General features: G+C 29.0%; 1 protein-coding gene across 1 annotated transcript; it reads left to right on the plus strand.

Annotated features, from left to right (window-relative positions):
• Positions 1–4565: 4565 nt before the first annotated feature.
• Positions 4566–10497, plus strand: LOC101494243 (putative receptor protein kinase ZmPK1). The gene is made up of 2 exons (XM_004492258.3): positions 4566–4866; positions 8222–10497. Exons 1-2 carry the CDS (start codon positions 4599–4601, stop codon positions 10360–10362), a joined length of 2409 nt encoding a protein of 802 aa, XP_004492315.1. The 5' UTR covers positions 4566–4598; the 3' UTR covers positions 10363–10497.
• Positions 10498–19566: the final 9069 nt, after the last annotated feature.

Consider the following 19566-nt stretch of genomic DNA (forward strand, 5'->3'; position numbering starts at 1 on the left):
CCCCCCCCCCCCAATCCTATCCTTGATCAAGTCTCTCCTACAACGTCTACTATTCCACCCTTCACCAATCCATTCTCTCAAGGTAATTTATGGCCCCCACTTCAAATTAAACACACCTCTATGATGTCACCAACTTTTGTGTCCCCATAAAAAACAACTTCCCCCATCTTTGGAATAAGCCAATATTTGATTTTTTCAGATTCAAACATAGCTGGCCCATATGTGCTTCATCATTCTGCTCCTACAAACTCTCTTCCTCACATTAATACTTTATTTGCCACCTTATCTACATTTTGTACCACTACTGCTCCATCCGAAAATACTCCTCTCACCACTCCAATTGATAATGAACAAAGTCCTTCTGAAATGACCAAAATGGAAAGGGAAACATCCAAAACATATAAGGAAATCCCCAGAATCTTTACTACCCTTCAAACCATCATAGCTAGGCAAACTCATTAAGACAAAGAGCAAGCTATTTTGCGAGACTGGATGGCTACTCAGCATGCTCCCAAGCTCGAACTTGAGCCTCCAATGACTAATCCTCTTCCAATTTTTCCTAACATACTTCAGTCGTCACTGTCTCCATCATTTGAGGGGTCTTCACCTTCATTGTCTTTCTGATTTAGCTTTAGATTAACTCTCCTATTCATTTTTGCCATAACAAAGGGGGATAAATTATTTAGATTTTAAGAATCAAAAGTTCTTTTTGTATGACTACTTCTGTATTTTTTTGTTTTGAACCGCCATGTAATGATCTAGAACTTTATTGTGATATCAATGAAGTATTATTATTTGGTTCAAATGATTAGCACATATTGAGGGGGAGTTTTTTTTTACTAAAAAGCTCTCTGAATTATTATTAGAATCAAAATCAAAATCTGAATTAACATGTTTTGTCATCATTCAAAAAGAGGGAGATTGTTGAGACAAAATCCCAAATTAAAGTTTTGATGATAATTAAACAAAAAATTAATTAAGACTTCTAATTATGATTCTAAGTGTTTTGGTATTTAACATGTGTATTTACGTGTGTTAAAACAATATAGGTACCAAATATTACAAAACAAATCGTATTAGAATCAAGAAAACAAAATCAGTAACACGAAGAAAGTTCTTGACAGATTTCTGGAAAACGCAGAACGTTCTCCATGTTTGCCATAAACAAGAATGGTCATATTTTTATGTAAAAGATTAGATCCAAGAAGTGTTATCCATTTCATATCTTCATTAGAAATATACAAGGATCAATATAAGCAAGAATTATTCTAGAATTCGAAGACTCAACACCTTGCTTCATAAAAAGCATAAAGCAAGATCGTTCTCCAAGTCAAGCAAATGCAAGTACAAATGACAGGCTGTAAAGGAAACTGTTGTTGTACCTTCAAGCAGACTTGCACCATGACTCAAAGCTTGTAATCATTTCAGACAACTGTCAAGATCACAAACATAAATCAACTCATCTCATACCAATTCGAAGAACATTCTTGGTTCTCAAGAACATTGTAGAACCTTGTAATAGATCAAGATTGATATGTGAAAACAAAGAACGTTCTTGTTTTGAAGCACTTAGTGGAAAATCTCACATTTGTGAGGGTTGAACGTAACTCATGTTGGGTGAACCGGGATATATGCTTATGTGATCTCTCTATCCCTATTTCTATTTATTATTTGTCTTACATTCAGTTTTTATATTGATAAACTAATATTGTTGTTTTTCCACTAATCAAGAATGTTCTTCGTTTATAACCAAAATCAATCTTGAGTTAAAACTTTGAGTTTTTAAATATGAATTTTTAAAAGGGGCAATTATAACTCAAACTCTTTTTCCTTATAATTGACATTGTTACTTCAGGAACATCTATATATATATACATAATTTGTATTCAAGTATCATATACTAAAGATATTCATATTTATCAAATATATATTATTTATGAGTCAAATATTTATTTTTGACACAAAGACCCACACATATAATAACCTTCACATTATATCACAACAAAGAATGCATTGAACATTGTGACAAAAATGTAAGTCATATGAATCATGCCATGGATAAATAAATATACAGAACAATACTAAAAATACTTATATTTTAAACCATGCAACAATGAATGTAATACTACATGTCAAATCAAACATAAACAAGTATTACTTTTAAGATATTATACATGAATTTAGAAGACCAAGCATATCACCCATCAATAAAAAATAAAAATAAAAAACCGTGTACCTTTCACCCCTTTCACCATACATGGTCATGAATATATTAATTTCCATCTCTTTCAATGATATATTTTCATTACTGAAATCAAACTTAAAGATTGTTACAATTTCTATGTTGGAAAATATTCTACAACAACTTGAAATGCTAGTTCTAAAACTTGTGTATTACACTAAGTTTTAGGTTTGATTTTCCTTCATCAATTTATGATTATTGCATGTAAATGAGAAGACCGGAGAATTCACTCCATGATAAAGTTTTTTTTTTTTTTTTGTATTCACGGAAGCAAAATTATATATTATATATTTTGTATGGAGAAGTCTTTTTTTTTTTTTTTTTTTTGTGTGTGTGTAAAATCTCATATTCTAAATTTTTCGAGCTAAATTGTAATAACAACATATTATAAATCATATCCTTAAAAAAGGAACAAATCTTAAACATATTATAAACAAAAGTATAAATTATATATCCTAGTGATATCTTATTCTAAACCTTAAATACATTTAAATCTAAATAAAAAGGAACATATGCATTTATTCTCAACATTATTGAGTATCTTTTGTGCATCCATTTGAATCTCAAGTAGGAAATTTAACTTTTTTCTTTTTGATGCTTGATTTCTTTCTTTTATTTGATTGTAATTCTTATCAATATCTTTCTTGAATGAGACCTCATCTTCAGCTTCTTGGTGATGTGATTTTTTTCTCTCTTATGTCTTCATTTTTCTCCAAGATTGAATATTTTGATGGCTCATGTTGTAAGTTTTTTATCCCGTAAACATGAGTATGTTTCATATAACACAAAAAAGTATGTAGATTAATTTTTAGTCTTACATCTTCATGAAACACATAAAGAAGTAGTCTTTGGTTATAGTCTTACATTTTCATGTAATACATAGACACATTTCATGTAACACATAAAAGATATAGCATTGTTGTGGTTATCTATCCTCATGTAACATATGAAAATCAATTTTTGGTTATGGTTATCTATCATTATGTAACACATGAAGATCAATTTTTTATTATCTATCCTCAAGTAACATATAAAAATCAATTATTGGTTATGATTATCTATCCTCATATAACACATAAATTTCAGTTTTTGATTATAAATCAAATTGAGTTTTGTTTCTCTTTGGTTTCTTCTTCTTCTTCTTCTTCACCAAGTCCAAGTATAAAACTTAGCTCATGATATGACTATTGGTTTTTTGTTGTTGTTGTTGTTGTTGTGAAATCTCATGTTCTAAATTTGTATTCATCACTCTCTAAATCAAGCTAAATTATAATATAAAAATATATTTCTATATCGTAACCTACTAAATTATATATCCTAATGATATAATATTCTAAATCTTAAATATATTTAAATCTATTTAGGCATAATGATATATATATATATATATAAAGTTTTCTAAAGATATTTAGACATTTTAATACTCAATACTCCAAACATATCGATCAACAACATTTTACACAATAAAATATCCCTTTTAATGGTGTGTTTGGGAGTTTTGAAGGGAAAATGAGAGCTTTGAATAAAAGCAACGATGAAATGAAAAAAAATGAAGGGCTTTGGAAGAAAAAAGTTTTGGAAGGAGATAGCTTTTGGGGTTTATTTTTCTTCAAAATACAAATTGTCTAATTTGGGAAAACTAAAAAATTGTACCGAAGGAAGATTTTAAAGAGCTTTAATAAATTCTTCAAATCCAAATTATTTTCTTATAAAATTTTCAATATTGAAAATATATAAATCATAAGCATTTATTTATCATTCTCTACAAAAATACTATCTCAAAAAAGTGAAAAAATTCTCATTTTTCCTCTACTTTCTCTTTCCAAAAAGAGACTTTATTTAGGAGTTTGGAGTAGAGGAGAAGGGAGGGCTTTTGAAGAAAAAACAAATATAAAAAAAAATTTACATTTAAAAAAAAAGTGATTTTTGCATAGAATATTTATAATCGATATATTTTTAATTAATAATAACATTTAAATTATTTGAACAATTTATTAAATCCCTAGAAAACCCTCCAAATTTTTTTTAATACAATTTTTAAATTCTTCCAAAATAATAAAATTTTGTATTAGGAATAAATACAAACTTGTATAATATATTTTAATATGTAGAATTAAAGCCCTTCTATTTATTTGTTATACATAGCCCATAAGAAACAAAAATATTCTAGTTCTAGAAAATATTTATGGTCAATAGTAAACTGATAATTTAATTATCCGACTCCGAAGACCCACGTCAAACACTAAGTCAGCCTACACGAAGCAACCTGTTCTGTTTTCTAGTCACCTACCACAAATAAAGCCTCTATATATACTCTATAGTTAAATATCAACAACAACAATTAATTGACTATAAAATGAAATCAACAATTTCATATTTTTTGATAGTGTTGATATTTCCTTTGCAATGTTCATCATATTTATCATCATTGAAAATGGGATCATCCCTCTCAGTGGAGAAACATGAAGAAGATGTAATTGTGTCTCCAGATGGAACGTTCTCAGCTGGCTTTATTCAAATTGGTGAAAACGCATTTTCCTTTGGCATATGGTTCACAGAGCTGCCTGACAGTCACAACTCTGCCACTGTTGTTTGGATGGCAAACCGCGAACAACCTGTCAATGGTATTCATATAATTATAATTTATGCAAATTTTTTTAGTATTCTTTTTTTGTGTGCTGATTTTTGTAGTATTCTGTTAAAACTGGAGAATGAAGAAAATGATAAGAAATTAAAAAGAAGTTGATGTAAAGAAATCAGAGTTTTATTAAATTTGAGTGTTGAGTACACTAGTGTGAAAGTAAAGACTACTTGTAACAAACTTTACATTACATCTAACAAACTAGAAACTAACTCTAACAAACTTAAAACTGAATCTAACAAACTATAACAGAATATTTTAGTGACTCTAATTAGTTAGAGGATCGTACTATTTTGTTTTTATATTTGTGCAGTTTATATTTTTTAATACTCCCATTGTCTAAAATAATTTGCCAAGAGTAATGAAATGAAAAGCCTAGAAATAACTATGAAAATGTTGTGTAGAAAAATAAAAAATAACTTAAGAGTATGTTTCCATGAAGTCATGTTTGAAAAATTGGATTCAAGATTGAGTCAATGAAATAATCGAACAATGATTCAATTGACTCGGTCAATTCAACCACACTAGTAAATTGAATGATAAATAAATAAAATACAAAATCTATTATAAAATATAAAAATAAACATAAAAAATACTTTTTTATTTTGTCAAAATTGATGCAAGTGGTTCAATTTATCAAATTATTGTGTAAACTTATAAAATTGTTATTTTGATATAATGCAAAGCAGAAAAGATAAACACAATAGTCCAATGTCCGTCCAACGTGAAAGAGACGCATTACGTTAAAAAATATAATGAACTAAAAACCAAAACAAATAAATAATAATAATTCAACTGCGTGAATGCAATAATGGTATACACATGTATTTTTTTATTTAAGTATGGAAAGACTTTTTGTGTAGATGTATACTAAATTGAAAGTCATTAATCACTCGTGTAACTTAAAATAAATTGAGTGAAACAGAATAATTCTCATTAACCACATAGATTATAACATTAACTATTATTAAAATAGAAGTTATCAATCATAGAAATATTTTATTAAACTAAAATGTAAGCTATTAATTAATAAACCACTTAAAAAATAATTAATATGATTATAAAATTGAGTAAAGTATAGAGATATCTCATTAACCATTTTAGAAGATTTTATTAACCAATAAAATATAAATCATTAACTACTTAAAATACTTCATTTTAATAACACATAAATGATTAATAAAATACTCTAGGAGAGACAATAGGATGAGCCCTGAGTTGGATAAAGATACGATAAAATATAAATAAAATACATTTATCTAATAATATGTTTGATGCGCATAGGATAATAAACAAGTTAACATTTTTAATTATATTGTGATCTTGATATTAATGAAATGATATATATAAATATTATATTTAAAAGACAAAATTGTCTTTGAAAAAAAAAATTACATATTTTTTTATATTAATTTGTGATATTAATTAATTTTGAAAATTAAAATAAATAATTTTAATTTTAAATAAATCACGACTAACTTAAAAATTCTATTATATATGTTAGATAACTAAATAAAAATATGATATATAAAAGCTAAATATCACTCGTGGTCCCTTAACTTAATTTCAATTAACGTTTTAGTCTTTTATCTTTTTTTTTTTCTTTCATATTTGGTTTCTTATTTTAATTTTAAGTGACAATTTGATCTTTTATGTTTTAAAATGTCAACAATGTTGTCTTTTTTTTTTTTTTTACAAAAATTCATTAAAATTTTCAAACAAAACCCATAAAATTAACTATATTCTTCAATATAATACCAATTTCATCAAATTCATAACTCGAATCTTTAAATAAATTCATATTTTCATTCTTTATTTGATGTTGTTAGAGATAAAAATATGAGTTTATTTAAAGATTTAAGTTATGAATTTGATAAAATTGCATTATATTGAGGATGATAATTGATTTTATGGGTTTTGTTTGAAATTTTTGATGAATTTTTGTAAAAAAAAAAAGGATAACATTGTTAACATTTTAAAACATAAAATATCAAATTATCACTTAAAATAAAAATAAAGGACCAAATCGGAAGAAAAAAAAAAGATAAAGGACTAAAACATTAATGAAATTAAGTTAAGGGATCACGGGTGGTATTTAGCCTATATATATATATATATATAAATGACAAAACTACATTTGCAAGAAAATTATATTTACATCAATGTTACATTCACATGGACAAATTTACTGATAAAAAATTGTTATCTCAGAGATAAATTTGAGAGTAATTGTGCATAAACTAATTATAGATAAATTAGTCTATGAAATATTTAAATTTCATCAGAAAATTAATCTATATATTAATGACATTGATATGAGATCGATGTGAAAGAGTAGAATATTAAATTAACATATCATATTATAATATCTAACCATAAAAATTTAAATATAAACTATTTTAATTACTATTTATCAATATTCCTAACTACTCTATTATATTTTTTATTCTGTGCACCAAATAAATCTTAACCGGTTTATAATGATAAAAATATTATAAGTACAATAATGTATAATCAACCAAAAATATAATTACGACTAATTATACCCGCATACTTGGTAGACAGCTAACCGCATAATTGTACGTGCACCACACACAAAAATGAATTTCGATCCTCTCCCTCTAAATTTCTGATTTCTGCAACAATGGTACGGCCTAATAATATGAGTTTGTTCATCTTCATTTAATGAGATATGTGTAACATAGTTGAGAGAAATATTATGTGGTGTGTATTTATGAGATAAATAGACACATTTAAGTATAGTGATAGAGTAAATTTTGTCTCTCTACTTGAGTTCTGACTTATCAATGAAAATTTATAGCCGTTTCCGTTTTTTGTCAAAATTAAAATTTGGATTCACATGGCCTCGGCCTACCTCTGTCCCCGTTCGTTTATATAAATTTAAAAGTTTTATTTATTATAATTAAGATAATAAAATAATTATTATTATACAATAAAATAAAAAAATAATATTAAAAATACATTTTTTTTATAGAGGTGATTAAAATTTCTAAAAAATATTAAATAAATATATGTATATAAATTTTTAAAATAGTAAATTTTAATAATGAAGTGGACGTGGAACAGGTATCAACACTCCTGATTTCGTCTTTATTCCGAGATTAAATGTTGAGGAAAATCTATACTCAGCATGTAATAAAAATAGATTTTTTGGGTCAAAGTCGAAATAAGAACATGTTTGAGTGAATATTAGCAGGTTGTGTTGACATGCCAGTAATATTGTGTCTATGAATAGTAAAATAAAAGTAGTATCATTCTAGCTATCTATTTTGATCTCCTCTAATTAACTTTCTTATTCTCCTTCTAAATTGCAACAGGTAAGCGCTCAAAGCTTTCCCTCTTAAAAACAGGCAACATTATCTTGCTTGATGCAGGTCAATACAACACTTGGTCTTCAAACACAGAATCAAATGTTCCATTAGAGTTACATCTCAAAGAAAATGGTAATCTTGTGTTACTTGAGCTTCAAGCAACAACCATCTTGTGGCAAAGCTTTGATTTCCCCACAAATACTCTGCTTCCTAATCAACCTCTCACTAGATACACAAAACTTGTTTCTTCAAGAAGCCATAGTAATCACTCCTCTGGCTTCTATAAACTTTTCTTTGATGATAACAATGTCATTCGTCTCGATTACGACGGTCCTGATGTTTCAAGCACATATTGGCCACCACCTTGGTTGTTAAGTTGGGAAGCAGGAAGGTTCAATTACAATAGTAGTAGAATTGCTTTCTTGGATCCTCTTGGACAGTTATTTTCATCTGATAATTACTATTTTTTCACATTAGATTATGGTATGACTATACAAAGAAGACTAACCATGGATTTCGATGGTAATATTCGAGTTTATAGTCGAAAAAACATGTCACAAAATTGGTATGTTTCATATCAAGCCATACTTAATACTTGCATCATTCATGGAATTTGTGGAGCTAATAGCACTTGTAGCTATGATCCTAAAAAGGGTAAGAAATGTTCTTGCATTCCAGGTTACAAAGTGAACAATTCTAGTGATTGGTCTTATGGATGTGAACCCATGTTAGATTTCACTTGCAATAATAAAAATGAGTCTACCTTTTTAAAAATGCAAGGTGTTGAGTTCTATGGTTATGACAAATATTATTACGTAAACAATAGCTACAAATATTGTGAAACTTTATGTTTACAAGATTGTAGCTGTAAAGGGTTCCAATATGCTGAGGACATGGACAATGGAGTCTCCAAATGCTATACAAAGAGTCAATTGCTGAATGGAAGGCATTCACCAAGTTTTCAAGGAATAACATACTTGAGACTACCAAAAGATAATAATTACTCTAAACATCAATCTATGAATGTAAATGATCATGTTTGTTTTGTGCAGCTTCACAAAGACTATGTCAAAAAACAAGAAAATCCAACGGTGAGGTTTTTTCTTTGGCTTTCAATTACAATTGCTGGTTTAGAATCTGTCTGCGTTTTGGTGGTTTGTGTTCTTTTAATTAAAACCAGCAAAAAGTCTAGTACTGCACAACAACAAAACTATCATCATGTTGCATTATTTGGATTCAGAAAATTCAGTTACTTAGAGCTAAAGAAAGCAACAAAAAATTTTAGTGAAGAGATTGGAAGAGGTGGAGGAGGTGTTGTATACAAAGGACTATTATCTGATCAAAGACATGTTGCAATAAAGAAACTTCACAATCACAATGCTAAACAAGGAGAAGGTGAATTTCTTGCTGAAATAGCCATCATTGGAAGGCTTAATCACATGAATTTGATTGAAATGTTGGGATATTGTGTTGAGGGTAACCATAGGCTTTTGGTATATGAGTACATGGAAAATGGTTCTTTGGCTAAAAATCTTTTATCTAATGCTAACAGACTTAATTGGTGTAAGAGGTATGCCATTGCTTTAGGAACAGCTAGAGTGTTAGCTTATTTACATGAAGAATGTTTGGAATGGATTTTGCATTGTGATATTAAGCCACAAAATATACTTCTTGATTCTAACTTGCATCCCAAGTTAGCTGATTTTGGTCTTTCTAAGTTAATAAATAGAAACAATCTAAATAATGATTTAGGATTCTCAATGATTAGAGGGACTAGAGGTTACATGGCACCTGAATGGGTTTTTAATTTGCCAATAACATCTAAAGTGGATGTTTATAGTTATGGAATTGTTGTGTTGGAAATGATAACTGGAAAAAGTCCAACAATGATGATGAATATGGAAGGAGATCATGATGGAGAAGTGGCACATAATGAAAGGATGGTAACTTGGGTAAGAGAGAAAAAGAGGAGCACATGTAATTGGGTGGAAGAAATTGTGGACCCTACAATGGGGAATGATTATGATGCAAGTAAGATGGAAATTTTGGCTATAGTTGCTTTGGATTGTTTAGAGGAAGACAGAGATATTAGGCCTACTATGAGCCAAGTGGTTAAGATGATTGAAAGCCATGAGATAGATGTTTGATGTTAATTTGAATCTTTGGTCTTTTGATTTTGGCACAACAGATAGGACAGATGAACCTACATGGTTTCTCTTTGCAAATAATTAATCTTATGCCTCATCAATACATTTTGGTGAAAATGAATTTAGAATTTGCAATTTTTGGCATGTTTAAATTTTGATTTTTTTACTGTATATTTAGCCATGTTAGGTTTTAATCTCTATCTCTAATTTATCTCTATAATATAATATAATCAAAATGCATTTTATTAATGGAGAAATATTGAACAACATTTATAATTATATTTATATTTATATTTATATATATATTTATAAACTGGTTCACCAAAAATTTTAAAGTAAATAAACTGGTTCACCAAAAATAAAATCGAAGTAAATAAAATTTTAAAGTTTCAAAATATTGTAATATAGACTTCAAATTTCACAATGAACGAAAAAAGTATATTCGCATATACTTGGAAGACTATGCACAACAGTTTGAAGCTCCACTGATAATATATTAAACAAAAGTATATACTTATAGCAAACAAAAATTAATATTAGGTGGTTCTGATACCATTTTTAAAACAATGTAAAAGGACTACTTTTATTTTTATTTTTATAAGTTTCTTCCACTGAAAGTAATCTTATTTAAGTCGTGTCGGACAGTAAATGTGATATCAGCGGAGATTTGAACTCAATGCGCGTTGGACAATAAATATGACATTTCTCTTAATGAAGATTTGAATCCGGGTTCACCATGTTGTAGAAGTCTTCTGCTAGACTCAACATCTCTTGGTAGGACTACTTTATTCTATTGAAAATGATGATGACATTACTAAAAGATTGTTGGAAATGACGATGCTATTAATGAGAGCTAGTTGATATGAATTGAAAAAAATAAAAAAGTCCCACATATGAAAGATGACATACACTAATAGTATTTATAAGATGGAAGTATGGCAATTAGAGTGTGTCCCAAAGGGTACCACAATTCTGTAAAAGGGTGAGAATGCATGCAAAATTGGACTAGGACTAAGTTAATTAAATTTTGTTATTTATATTTTATAAATGATATATTTTAGTCCTTGTTACAATCACAATAAAAACTATAACAATATTTGATTATTGGAATCTCTTCTACTATTTATCAATATGCATTTAGTATAATATTTATACAAAAGAACATCTATTTAACCTAATAATAGGCTTGCACTTGAAAAAATCATTTTTGCGTACTTTGAAATATAAATAAACTTTTTGAAATGAAAAACATTTATCAGAGTTATTTCTATTTATATCTCATCCTTATTAAAGTTGCATATTTAACTTTAAAATTGATTCAAGAATAGATCTCCATAGTTTATGACAATAATCATACAAATGCTTGAAATGGATATGATGAAAATGACTAAGATTCAATATTTATAAAAGAGAAAGGAAAAATTGAATTAAAGAAAGATAAAGGATCAAAATGAACATTTGATAAAAGATCAAAATTATATTTAAGCCACATAAAAATAAAAATGGTATCTACACACTACTTTTCATGACAATTATATCCTTAGTCATAAATCTTATATGAAATAGATCACTTTAATTTGGCTAATTAACATAATGACTTTAACACATTTAAATATTACATGTTTGACCTAAAATGTACAACAATCTTCCACTACTCGCACATGTATCCAAATAAATGTATTAGACTTTATGAGTCAAAAAGTTACCATTATAAACCTTGGACATATCAATATCACGTTGATTAGTTATATCAATATATAAAACCAAAGTGGTATTTGTTATATCAATCATAACTAAATTCATCAATGATTACTAACATTAACACAACCAAGTGATATAGATTAATTATGAAATGTGTAACATAAAAATCACATGAAATATCAACAATTATATTGAGAAGTTCATCAACAAAGTTTTGCTTGTTTTTCCATCATAAAAAATGGGGATAGTATGTAATTGCAAGTTTTCCTATAATAGACTTAATATTTTTATAGATGTCAAAACTAGGTTTATTTAGTTAGATAGTTTTGTGTGCTTTTGCAATTCTCAATATTCACATATGTTATTGAATAAGAAAAAAGTACTTTGAAAACCTCATTTTAACATGCATAACATCATATGCATGATAGGATCATGTTGGTACACTCTAAAATTCATTAAAAAAAATCTTTCTTAAGTGATTTTTACATTGTAAATCAACTCATAAGTTTGTAAATTAATTTATAGAGGTTCTGAACCCGTTGCTCACCAATCTTGGGAATCGACTCCCACAATTCCAAGAGATTCTATGAATCAATTTGCACACATGCGAATAACCTCACACTACTTCAAGATGAAATCTTAGACTTTCAAGAAACTTATGAATCAATTCAAATCCTTGTAAGTCAGTTCACACCACCTGCAAAATTATATTTTGACAGTTACAAATAAGTTATTTCCATTAGGATGCATTGTACTTTGGCAAACCAACTCGTATTGTTTAAATAATGATCTAAAGCACCATTTAGAAAAATAACATTTCCATCTGTTCAACATCTTTCACGCATAAAAGATCATACTCAAAGATTAAACACTTTTTCTTTTTCAAGTCTTGTGTGTTGTTGAATCGTCGAGTGAGAAACAATAAGGGTGAGGTATCTCTTGTTGGGGTGATTGTTCTATATGCGAGAGATTTCGACCAGGTGCTCATCAAAGCTCAGAAAAATAGGTATCCTTTATGTTTCTAGAGGTGATTGTATTGCAAGTTTGGAAGGGTGTTTTCATTCTTAAAGATGGGGTTCAGACATAATTTTGAAGGTGTTCAAGAAGTCTAGTTTTTGGAGCATTTCGAAAGAAGATGTTGTTCAAGCATTGTAATAACTGTCGATGGATATTGTAAATGTATCAAAAGTATTGTAAAGGAGATTTTTTACAATGTGAATTAATATTTGTGGTTTCTTTGACAGCACTATTAAATGCTCAAGATCGTTTATTGCTAACTCTCCCAAAGGGTATTTTGCAAGAAAGGATAACAAGAACTCAAAGGTTTGAATCTTGGAACAAGAATGGAAGAAAATGGAGGTTGGGTTCTCCAAACCTATGTAGGGTTTGAGAGGAGGAAGTAGGGAAGAAATTTGTTGAAAAACTACAAATATTTCACTTGAATATGCAAAATTGTACTATACCACACAATACCTCATTTCCATGAAGTAATTTTTTAAAGTGGTTCTTAGAGGATTTGGAACCTTTCATATGTTGAAATTAAATATTATAGATCATGTTGATTATCTTACCATTAAAATTCATTATACAACTCAAAAAATATACATATGGAGTCCAATAAATTTTAATAGTGACACGGGATCAAATTCTAATTCTCAAATCTTTATTCATACTTATTAAAAGTCTTGATTATAATTAATTTCCTATTGATAGTACTTCCATTGGAGAAATGAGACATAATTTTTAATTCCCACCATGACCATTGGTTGATTTTATTTAGAATCGTTAGTTGATCTTTTTTTTCTTCCAGAAACCATTAGTTGACTAATTTATTTTCTTTGTATTGCATTTTATTGCTCATTCCAAACTAAAAATGTTAATTTACACTGTTAATTTGCATAGGCTGGTAAATGTTGTTAGAAGTTGGTTATATGTGGTTAGAGTTTGTTAGTATTAATTACAAATTAGTTAAATGTATAAATTTAATTAAGATCACTATAAAAAGTATTTCCTGCTTATCTGTGATTAACTTTTCTCGTCAAATTAATAGAATCTAAATAATTTAACATTTCTATATATAATTTTTTTTAGACTCTAAAATCTCTAACCACAAACTGTGATATACAACTAGTTTCTTTTTTCTTGACAAACTAGTTTACTATTGGTAGTTTATCTATACACATTTGCATTAACAAGTTGAATGTGGATCTTTAGATTATGATTTCCAATATATATACACACAATTTGCTATCTGTATAGATTAAATATATAGCAAAATACTAACTTATGTCAGAGCATAGGTTATAAATAATCAAGTTTGTCCTAAAAAAAGTTTGTACAAGAAAATGATATATTATTACATTAAAAAATGTATAACTTGTACTCTTCAAACAATTTTTTATTAATTTTTTATCCAATGTATTTTGTACACTAGTTAGCATGATCTAATATTATATATGTACACCTTAGTTTTATTTTGGTAGTTTGACTTTTGTTGTTTTACTCTACTATAAGGCTTTGTTTGAGTCATTTTAATAACAAAAATACAATAAAATCAAATTATTTATATATAAATTATAAATTGTTTTTATAAATTATCTCAAAAAATTTATAAAAAAAAAACAGTTTAAAGATATTTTCATATACTAATCTCAAACAATCTACAAATATAATATGAGAGAAAATAAATTCAAATGGACAAGTAGACATTGTTTGTTGTGAAGGTAAACATTTGAATTATTATTTATCTATAAAATGTATGAGACATTCATCATCTACTCAAACATTTCCAACCTTCTGCATTGTTAGCCGCATTTGTATTGAAACAAAACAAGATAGCGTTTGATTGCTTGTCTTTTGGATCTTCAATCCTTATATTTCCAGTTTAGAGTTTTACAGCATTTTTATTTTTTATTTTTCAGCTCAAATAACCCAAAACCAAAAAATATAGAGAGAGACAAAAAAACGTTACCAATTGTTTGTGTTTTAGTTTGAGTCTTCAATTCTTCGTATTCTCTTTTAATTCTTCGTATTTTGAGTCTTCAAAAAAACATAAAAAGGACAAAAATTTATCTTATATTCCAATTCCACCTATCAATTCCTAATTGTAGTTTCTTGTTTCTCAGCACATAAAAACCGGAAGAAAAAAAGTCTTGCACTTTGTTTGACTTTTGCTTCGAGTTTTCTTTGTGTTTCAGTTCATACAACTCAAAACAAAATCCAAAAAAAAAAAAAAACTTAGACAAAATTGATTTATGTTGTTTGTCTTTTTGTTGAGACTGCCATCAGCTTGTTATTCATTTGAAGTATTGGATTTTGTGGAACTAGTGACGAGAGGTACGCATTTGTTCTCCTTTTGATTTTTATATATTTTTATTGAAGCTTGTTCTTTAAATTCTTCTCATATGTATATAATAATTATAACTATAATTATTACTAAAGATTAAACATGCTTTTATTTTCTACAAAACTTTAAAATTTTATTTTGATTTAAATGCAATTTAAAGCTTCCTATTTTAATTAAATTTTGATTTTAGTCTTCTTATTTCAAAATCTAAAAATTAAATCTCCTAACTTTTTTCCGATAAATATTAAGTCTTTCAATTTCACATGATTTAGGATATGCCCTTAGTCTTGATCTTCTCTAGAATTACATCTCCTTTAGAAATGATTTATCTTATAAAATACAGTTTGACATCTATATATTTCGTCATCTCGTGATACATATAATTCTTAGAAATGAATTTCACTATGACTATCACAAAACACTTTTGGAACTGTTCCTTCTGCCTTCAAACTTGTTGTCATTCCTTTCATCCAAATTGTTTCAATTAAAACAATGTATTCAGTCTCAATGGTGGACAAGGAGACTACATGTTGTAGATTACATTTCCAACTAACAATGTTACCACAAAATTTTAAGGATATAACATGTCAAAGACCTTATAGGATCCAACCAGCCAACATAGTCCGAGTCAACAAACTCAATCACATGATCACTGCTTGTATGCAAGGCATACAACAAACAAACATCAGATGTTCCCTTCACATATCTAAAGATCAATTTCATTGCTTCCTAATGCAATTTTCCAAGCTTTCCCACATATATGCTAAACACACTCATGGCATAGGCCAAGCCTGGCCTTGCACATATTATAACATACATCAGGCTTCCTACTGCATTTGCATATGGAACCTTCATCTTGTAAGAAAATTCCTCATTAGGTTTAGGTGAATCCCGTTGAGATAATTTGAGATGTTGAGCCATGAGAGTTATCATTATTTTTTATTGATCCATGTTGAACTTCATCAAGACTTTAGCCAAGTAATGCTTATGATTTATGAATAAAATTCCTTTAGACATGTCCCCTGTGATCTGCATACCCAGGATCATGTTGGCAACCCTTATATCCTTCATCTCAAACTCACTATTCAACAACATTTTCACCCTTTTAATCTCTTCTTTGCTATTACAAGCAATTAACATGTTATCTATATAAAAGAGCAAGTAGATGGCAACACCATCTTCAGTTTCTTTCAAGTAAACACGTTCATCATGTTTGCACCTATTAAAATCATTCTTCATGATAAATGTGTCAAACCTTTTGTACCAATGCCTTGGTGATTGCTTAAGGTCATATATGGACCTTTTTAATAAGCATACTTTGTATTCTTCACCCTTATTAACAAAGCTCTCAGGTCGAGTCATATAAATATGCTATTCAAGCATTCCATGTAAGAAAGTTGTCTTAACACCAAGTTGCTCCAGCTCCATATTTTCCTTTGCAACCATGGATAACATCATACAAATAGAAGAATACTTCACAATAGGATAAAATACCTCATTGTAATCAATTACCTCTCTTTGTGTGAACCCCTTTGCTAGCAACCTTGCTTTGAACCTAGGTTTTTCAACCCCTGGAATTCCTTCCTTCAGATTGAATAACCACTTGTAGTGGAATAACTTCTTCCCTTTTGACTTGTCAACCAATATCGATGTGTTATTCTTATGCAAAGAGCTCAACTCTTCATTCATAGCTTCAATCTAATTTTCAGATTGATTGCTATTTACAACTTCATCATAACTCATAGGCTCATCACCTTCAATTTCCTCTGCAATAGTGAGTGCAAAGGAAACCACATATGCATAACCATACCTTGCAGGTTTGGTAATAGTCCTCCTACTCCTATATTTAACCAAAAGATAATCATTTTGATCTTTTTGAGTTGTATCCTCTATAATTTCATGATCTTCAGTTTCAAATTCGGCATCTTGCTCTTGAATGATTGATCCCAAAGAAAACTCCACCTCAATTGAATCATCTCAACATCAATCAATTCATGTTGATGTTGCTTTCTGTCCACTTTTGAGTAAAACATTTCTGACTCTCTAAACACAACATCTTTGCTGATCAATACCTCAAGCTGAACTTTCTCAGCGCACCACAATCTAAATCCCTTAACTCTTGTAGGATACCTCAAAACATGTATTTCAAGGCCCTTGGCTCAAGCTTGCCTTGTTTTATGTGAGCATAAGCTACACATCCAAAAACTCTCAAATTTTCAAGGTTGAGAGGGTGACCAGATCACTTCTCCTCCAGTGTCTTCATTCTAATGACAATAAATTGACATATATTTATCAAGTAAGCCACAATCATCACAGCTTTAGCCCATAAATGTGCAAAATAATTAGCATTAGACAACAAACATCTAACCTTTTCCATAGTTGTCTTATTCATTCTCTGAGATAGTCTATTCAATTGAGGGGTTCCTCTAACTATCGTATATCTAACAATGTTATTCTTTTTGCAAAAATTATCAAATTCTTCATAACAATACTCCAAACCATTATCTGTTTTAAATCTTTTTTACTTTCCTACTAGTTTGAGTTTCAACTACAGCCTTCCATTCTTTAAATTTTGCAAATGATTCATTCTTATTTTTAAGAATATAAATCCACACCTTCATTGAAAAATCATCAATAATGGATAATAAATACCTTGCTCCTTTATGAGAAGCAACTCTTGATGGCCCCCACAAATCAGTATAAATGTAGTCCCTTTTGTGTTTTGGACAGCAATTGCAAGCTAACACCATTTTGCTAACTTCCGATTTCCAACCGTAAAGTCCCAAGCTAACACCTCACTAACCAGATCTCGTGTTCTTCATTTTCGTTTCACTCTTATTTTCCCTCCTCACACAACATTTTCCTGAAGAAGTCCCATTCTCCATGAAAATCGATAAATTGCACAAGATCTATTTCATTCCCTTCTCAAAACCCTAAAACTCAAAACAAAACAACAAGATTAACAGAGAGAGAATGAGTCCAGGAGAGGGAAGGAGGAAGGGGGTGCGGCCATTGAGGTCGTGGTGTAAGGGGGTAGGCCATTAATGACAACAAGATTAACCCTATCGCATTGCTCAATGCTATGCATGTATGATGTGAAGTTTCCATTTACTTGCTATATACACAATCATTATAGACCATTTTCCATGTTTATGTAACAATTACTACATCACTTATTGCTTCAGTAAATACATGCTTATAAAACAATCAAGTAAATAACAGAATTGCTTCTTTTATAGCATCAAGTTGTCATTATGCATATACTTTTATCCAAATCAACTCATCCTGAATGTACATACAATTGAGTTCACTTAACTTTACTATATCATTTTATTCCATCACCTCTTAACCAATTTTAAATTTTAATAACTTTCCATGCCTCTAAGAGCACTAACTCAAGACTGATAGTAAGTTATAGACAAGCTAAATTCAAGATAGTCTCATCTCTGTTTTCTAAGCTACTTTTTCATGCCATAACCTACCCAATCATTAAGTCTAAACTCTAATTCATTTTTTAATAAAATATAAATCTCTTCTTCCATAAATGAATATTTTGATTTTAAAATTCTGTTTTCTAAGAGGTTTTTCATGGTCCACTTCAATAACTTGTTATATTTGATGAAATGGTGGGAAAACTACTTTTAACATACTATAATCTTCAAGCATAAATACACATAACTGATCTCAGGTCAAAGGAAGAGGTAAATTCACTCTCTGTATGTATTGTTTTTAACTTTTGAAATGTTAACCTAATGTAAAATAGTGTTTCTTAATTGCTTTCAGTCTCAGCACAAGTCATAAGGAATGGATACCAATAACAGTTTCAACGTGTGTTTTCCCTGCCAAATGCACAACATAATTTCCTTTGTAGAAAGAGTTGCACCTTATGTTTTTGGCCCTATTCAACAAGAAGTGGGTTATTTGATATTCTATGAAGGTAATTTCAGGGAGCTAACCAGTCGTGTAAGGGATCTTGAAGGTGCAAGAGAATCTATAAACCATTCAGTGGAAGATGATACAAGGAGTGGAAAAAGAATTGAAGTTGGTGTTCAAAACTGGTTGTTGGAGGTAAATGATGTCATTGAAAGGGCAAATCAGCTCCTTGAAGATCCTCACCGTCGAGAGGTTGGGTGTTCTGGATGGACTTTCCCTAATTT

Source organism: Cicer arietinum, chromosome 3 (assembly GCF_000331145.2).
Source record: "Cicer arietinum cultivar CDC Frontier isolate Library 1 chromosome 3, Cicar.CDCFrontier_v2.0, whole genome shotgun sequence".
NCBI lineage: Eukaryota > Viridiplantae > Streptophyta > Magnoliopsida > Fabales > Fabaceae > Cicer > Cicer arietinum.